This window comes from Mustela nivalis (genome assembly GCF_964662115.1).
Source record: "Mustela nivalis genome assembly, chromosome: 19".
NCBI classification, from domain to species: domain Eukaryota; kingdom Metazoa; phylum Chordata; class Mammalia; order Carnivora; family Mustelidae; genus Mustela; species Mustela nivalis.
This window is the reverse complement of record NC_139038.1, coordinates 1,956,202-1,962,638: the sequence shown is the minus strand read 5'-3', so window position 1 is coordinate 1,962,638 and position 6,437 is coordinate 1,956,202. Positions and strand designations below refer to the sequence as shown.

General features: G+C 45.3%; 1 protein-coding gene across 2 annotated transcripts in view; it reads left to right on the top strand.

Moving 5' to 3' along the window:
• Positions 1-129: 129 nt before the first annotated feature.
• GNA12 (G protein subunit alpha 12) overlaps positions 130-6,437 on the top strand; it is a 99,857-nt gene continuing 93,549 nt past the window's right edge. Inside the window, exon 1 of one of the 2 annotated variants that reach the window (XM_082714178.1) lies at positions 130-594. In XM_082714178.1, the coding sequence (XP_082570304.1) occupies positions 238-594 (357 nt within the window). In that variant the 5' untranslated portion in view covers positions 130-237. The remainder of the gene's footprint in view (positions 595-6,437) is intronic. The other variant, XM_082714179.1, reaches the window with a different exon arrangement.

The following is a 6,437-nucleotide window of genomic DNA, read 5'->3' as shown; positions in this document are numbered from 1 at the left end:
CCCGGCTCGGCACGGTCCAATCGGAGGGCGCGTTCGCCCGGATGGACGACAGCCGGCCCAATCGCCGGGCTCTAGAGGCGCGCGCACCGCCCCTCCGCCGGGGCCGAGCGGCGGGCGAGAGCGGGCCTCGGGGCGGGCGGCGGCGGCGGCGGCGGCGGACCGACGCGGCCTGAGGGAGCGGCCGGCTGCCGCGCGGGGCTCGCCTCGCCCGCGGCGGGGTCCATGGCCTGAGCGGCCATGTCCGGCGTGGTGCGGACCCTCAGCCGCTGCCTGCTGCCGGCCGAGGCCGGCGGGGCCCGCGAGCGCAGGGCGGGCGGCGGCGGCGGGGCCCGCGACGCGGAGCGCGAGGCGCGGCGGCGCAGCCGGGACATCGACGCGGGGCTGGCCCGCGAGCGGCGCGCCGTGCGGCGCCTCGTCAAGATCCTGCTGCTGGGCGCGGGCGAGAGCGGCAAGTCCACCTTCCTCAAGCAGATGCGCATCATCCACGGCCGCGAGTTCGACCAGAAGGCGCTGCTCGAGTTCCGCGACACCATCTTCGACAACATCCTCAAGGTGCGCGCGCCTCCGCGTCCCCGCCCGCGCACCTGCGCCCAGGTGCGCCCAGGTGCGCGCAGGTGCGGCCGCAGCTCCCGGCTGCCGGGGCTGGGGAGCGGGAATGCGGGGTGGCACGGGAGGGCGCTGGCCGGGGAGGGGTGCCTCCGCCTCTCCCTTCTCGGGGGCTGCCGGCTTCGGGGGGTTGGGAGGGCCGGGTCTTGGACGCCGGGTCGGGGACGCGCCCTTGCGGGATGGCTTCTGGGCGCTTCCCACAGCCAGCCTCCGGGGGTCCGGGAGCCCTCCTTCTCCTGCCCTCCCAGTAAGTGCGGACGAGCCGCGTAGACCGGAGGGGGAACCGGCCGCAAGGCCCTCGGTGGAATTGCTTCCTAGGAAAATTTCAGACCTACCCACAATCCGGAGAATAGAAGGAGCCGTCCGCACCCGCACCCACGCCCCCTCCCCCACTTCGGCCCTGATCTCCTCCTTACAGCTGGGTTCGCCCAGACCCCTGCCCTGTGGCTCGCGGCGGATCCCAGACACCGTACTACGCCGTTAGAAACTCTCGTAGCGTCTGTCGCCCGAAGATAAGACCTCGCTTTAAAAACAGCCCTGGTACCCTTATCCGACCTAAGAGTTCGTAACTCCTTACTTAATATTCTCAGATACCCAGCCCGTGTTCACATTTCCTCCGAGGCCTGTAATTGTTTTGTTTGTCTGCATCAGGATACATAGTCCTTCCTTGCTTTGCAACTTTCAGAGTATCTCTTAAGTGGTGTGTAATCTTCTGGCTCTCCTATTCCTTGCCCCTCCTCTTCTTCTTGGCAGTGTTTTGGGGGGGGAACCCTGTAGAGCTGGCAAAGTCTGGGTTCTAGTCTCTCTCTACTGTGAGTCTGTGCCAGAGGGCCCCAAAGAAAGGAAATCTGGATAAAATTGACCATGAGCGGCAGGAAGCAGATTCCCTCCTGCACCTATGATCATTGCAGAGTTTTTGTTTTGTTTTTTTTTAGTTTTTAGTTTTCCCTACTCCTTTCCTTGTCCTCTCACATACTCTTTCCCGCGCCCATTTTGGGGAAAGCAAATTACAGGTATGTCTCAAAGCAGAGGTAGAGGAGAGTTTGTCATACCAGACAGCTGTCTGGAGACTAGATTTTATGGTGCCCCAAGGGACTTTAAATTTAGCAGAGGGCTGTAGAAACCTATCTGGTACATTTCTTTCACTTCACCCATGAGAAAACTCTCCAGGTCTTGGGGGAAAGTGGCTCCTCATGGGGACCTGATGGAACCCTGGGTAAGGCCTCTCAGGCCTTCCTCTGTCCAGGCTTGGGTACTGGTATTCCCACTCTCTGTATTTGTTATTAAAATAATTTATTTTAGTAGAAATAGCTCTTTTAGAATCTTGCTGGGGAATGAAAGGAAGGGAATAATTTGAATGATAAAACACTCCTTTCCTTTTCACCTCTTTCAAAAGCCTCTCTGTGAGTCAGCTCCGGCCAGTACTTCATCAACTTTAAGGCTAGGAGCCCAGTGTAATTCAAGGGGATCCACTGTGTGCTTAAAATTCCCCTCATCTTCTGGGGTAAAGTGCATGTCATTGTCTTTCTCTACCACAGAGCCAGATTGTATTTTTGCTGCTTTTCTGAACCTCCAAAGCAAGCAGGTATAAAAGTATAAGGATTTAGCTGGCTCCCTCTCACTTTCTTTTAACGCCGGAGGTGGAGAAAATGTTTAGAAACACAGAATCTTAAATCTAAGTCATCGTGTTAAGTACGTTTTAGAAAACCCCGTCTTAACTTTTACATTAACTTTTACTGATTTCCTAGTCCACTGAAATAAGATGTGTTAGCCAATATCCTATTTTTCTTCCCAATTTTTTACTAACTGTAGTTCCATTTTAAACTCACTTTATCTGTTGTGACTATTCAGTAACTAGTTAGAAATTTATCTTCCGATTTTTAAAACCAAAAATTCTTCCCCTCGCCACACCATTTTTAGGCGATCAGTTTGGGAAGAGACCTTTTAAATTAATAGCTTTGTCATGCCTTTAGCAGTGGACATATGATTGATACTATTTAGAATAATGTTTGGGTCTACATAGAGATGTGGTGTTAGCAAGCTGTTTTCGAAGTACTCACTATGTGCCGTGCACATTACCCTGTCCTTCACAAATGACATTTGCCACTTTTTACCATTTTTCAGTTGGTATTGTCCCTTGTAGCCAATGCGAAAATTGAGAATAGAGAGTTTAAAATCTGCTCAAGGTCAGCCTTCCAGTAACATGTGGCAGAGCTGGTGACCAGACCTAGTCCTTTTTTTTTTTAACTTTAATTTTGGGATAATTATGGAGTCCCATCCAGGTGTAGGAGAGCCCGTGTATCCTTTACCCACTTACCTTCCATGGTAATAGCTTGAAAAGCTGTGATACAATATCACAACCAAGATATTGACAAGGGAACATCATCAAGATACAGAACATTCCCATCACCATTAAGGATCCCTTATGTTGCCTTTCATAGCCCCTCCTTTCCGCCCTTCCCTGACCCTGGCAGTAACTAACCAGTTCTCCAATTCTAAAACTTTAATTCATTCCAGATTATTACATAAATGAAGCCGTGCAGAACATGACCTCTTTTATCATTCTGCACAGTTCCCTGGAGAATCGCCCAAGTAGTTGTGGGTATCGCAAATCAATAGTTTCATCTTCTGTTTGCTGAGTGGTATCCGTGGTACAGATTTAGCACAGCACGCCGTGTAACCATTCAGGGCCTCTGGGTTGTTCCAGTTTTCTGACTATTATGAATAAATCTATGAACATTCATGTGCATGTATTTGCACATATGCACATCTTCACACGTGTGGAATTAAGTGCCCAGGAGTACAGTCGCTCCGTTGAATGGCAGTTGCGTGGTTAATGTTACAGCTGCTTTTAGGGTGCCTGAATCATCCTGCATCCCCACCAGCCACGTGTGAGGGACACTTTCCCCGAATCCTTGCCAGCATCGGAGAGCCCTTTTTTATTTCAGCCATTCTGATAGGCGTGTAAGAGCTAGATTTCGTTTCCCTAACAGCAGCTGATGTAGAACATCTTTTCATGTGTTTATTTACCATCCGTAGACCCTTTTTGGTGCAGTGTCTCTTCATGTTTTTTACCTGTTTTCTAGTTAGGTTGCTTGTTTTTTGTTGTTTGTTGTTTATTGTGCTTTATTGTTAAATGTTTTGAGAGGTGTTTTTATACATCCTAGATACCAATCATTTGTCACGTATTATGTTATGCAGATATTTTCTCCCTGTCTGTAGCTTTCCCTTTCACGCTCTTAACAAGGTCTTTCACAGAACAAAACTTTGTTTGATGAAGCCAGTTTATCCAGTTTTTCCCCTTTATAGGTAATGCTTTTGGTATCAAAGCTAGGACCGCTTTGCCTAGCCCTAGATCCCTTTTTTTTTTTTCCTAGAAGTTTGGTAGTTTTACATTTTACATTTAAGTCCTTGATCCATTTTGAGTAATTATCCCATGAAAATGTATGAGGTTTAGGTGGAAGTTTAGGGGTTTGGGGGGGGGGGTTGTTTTGTTTTGTTTTGTTTTGCCTGGAATGCTCAGTTTTTCCAGTACCACATGTTGGGAAAAACTGTGCTTCTCCCATTGAATTGCTTTGCTCCTTTGTCAGAAATCAGTTGGCATATTTGTATGGACCTGTTTCTGGGTTCTCCATCCTGTCCCACTGATCTGTATATCTCTCCTGCCATTATCACATTCTGTTGATTACTACAGCTATACAGTAGGCCTTAATATCAGATAGAGTGCTTTCTCCCACTTCATTTTCCATTTTCAATATTGGCTTAGCTATTCTAGGACCTCTGCCTTTCCATTGGTATCTTAGAATAAGCTTGTCTGTGTCTATTAGAAAAAGAAAATCTTGCTGGGATTTTGATAGCAATTGCATTAAACCTATAGATCATTTTATGGAGAATTAACATTTGTATATAGCAAGTCTTCCAATCCATGAACATGGTATGTCTTTATTTCCATCTTCTTTGATTTCTTTATCAGCATTTTGCATTTCTCAGCAGACAGATCTGTTTTGTGTTTTGAATTTAAACTAAGTATCTTTTTTCCTTAGAGCAATTCTAAATGATACTGTGTGTTCTTTTTTTTTCTTCTTCTTCAGTTTCCACATATTCCTTGTTCATACATAGCAATAGAATTGGTATTTCCATCTTGATTTTATGTCCTGTACCTTGCCAAATACACTTAATGGTTCTAAGGGCTTTCGTACAGATTCCTTGGGATTTTGAACACAGATCATCGTTCCTTGCGGATAGGGAGTTTTATTTCTTCTTAAAGCATGCTCTTTGTTTCTTTTTCTTGCCTTACTGCAGTGGCTAGAACTTCCGATATTATGTTGAATGAGAATGGTAAGAGGCGTATCTTCTCTTTCCTTCCTGGTGTCAGTGATTTGTATCTTTTATATTTGTCCGTCTCTTTAGAGGTTTATCGCTTTTATTTTTTTCCCCCATTAAGAACCAGCTTTTTAGGGGCACCTAAAAAGGTGCTCAGTGGGTTAAAGCCTCTGCTTTCGGCTCAGGTCATGATCCCAGGGTCCTGGGATCAAGCCCTACATCGGGCTCCCCCCGCCCCACCTGCCTCTCTGTCTACTTGTGAGCTCTCTCTGTCAAATAAATAAATAAAATCTTTAAAAAAAAAAAAAAAAGAAGAACCAGCTTTTTATTTTATTATCCTTATGGCTTTCTTCTTTTCAGTATCATGTATTTCAGTTCTTATTTCCTTTTTCCTTTGGGTTTATTTTGCTCTTTTTTCTCTAGTTTCTTGAGGTAGAGATTTTGATTATTTATTTGAGACCTTTCCTCTTTTCTAATGTAAACATTTTAAGTGCTATAAATTTCCCACTGGGCACTGTTTTAGCTGTGTCCACATATTTTGTTATGTTTTATTTTAACTTTTATTCAGTGTCATATGTATTTTTATTTCTCTTCAGATATTTTCTTTGTCCCATGTGTTATTTAGAAGTGTGTTGAGGTTTCCAAGAATTTAGAGATATTCCTGTTATCTTTCTGTTATTGATTTCTATGACTTTATTAAGGTCAGAGAACATATTTTATATTATTTCAATTCTTTTAAATACTTAAGGTTTGGGGGCGCCTCGGTAGCTCAGTGAGTTAAAGCCTCTGCCTTCGGCTCAGGTTATGATCCCAGGGCCCTGGGATCAAGCCCCACATCGAGCTTTCTGCTCAGCAGGGAGTCTCCCCCCCCCCCCCACCCGCTTGCCTCTCTGCCTACTTGTAATCTGTAATCTGTCAAATAAACAAATAAAATCTTAAAATAAATAAATAAATATTTAAAGTTTGTTTTATGGCCCAGAATATGGTCCATCTTGGTATATATTCTGTGGGCCTTTGTTGGTGAATGTTCATGGATACTTGCATAAAATGTGTATCTGTTGTTTGGTAGAGGTCAGGTACTGTTGTTGATGGTGGTGCTCTGTATTCTCACAGATTTTCTGTTTAGTATTTCTGCCAGTTGCTGAAACTGAATTGTGGCAGTCCCCCAACTATAATTGTGGATTTGTCAATTTCTCCTGTCCCTTTTTGCTTCATACATTTTGAGACTCCCGTTGTGTGGTGTATAAACATTTAGGATTATTATGACTTCCTGGTGGATTGATCCTTTTGTCATTATGTAATGTCCTTCTTTGTCTTCAGTTATTTCCTTTGCTCTGAAGTCTGTTTTATCAGATATTTTAATATAGCCACTCTTTTTCTTTCAAGTGAATGTTTTCATGTTGTGTATTTTCCCACCCCTTAAACCTACCCACATTCTTACTTTGAAGCAAATTCTTTGTAAACAACATATGGTTACACCATATTTTTTTTTCTGGTCATTTTTATTA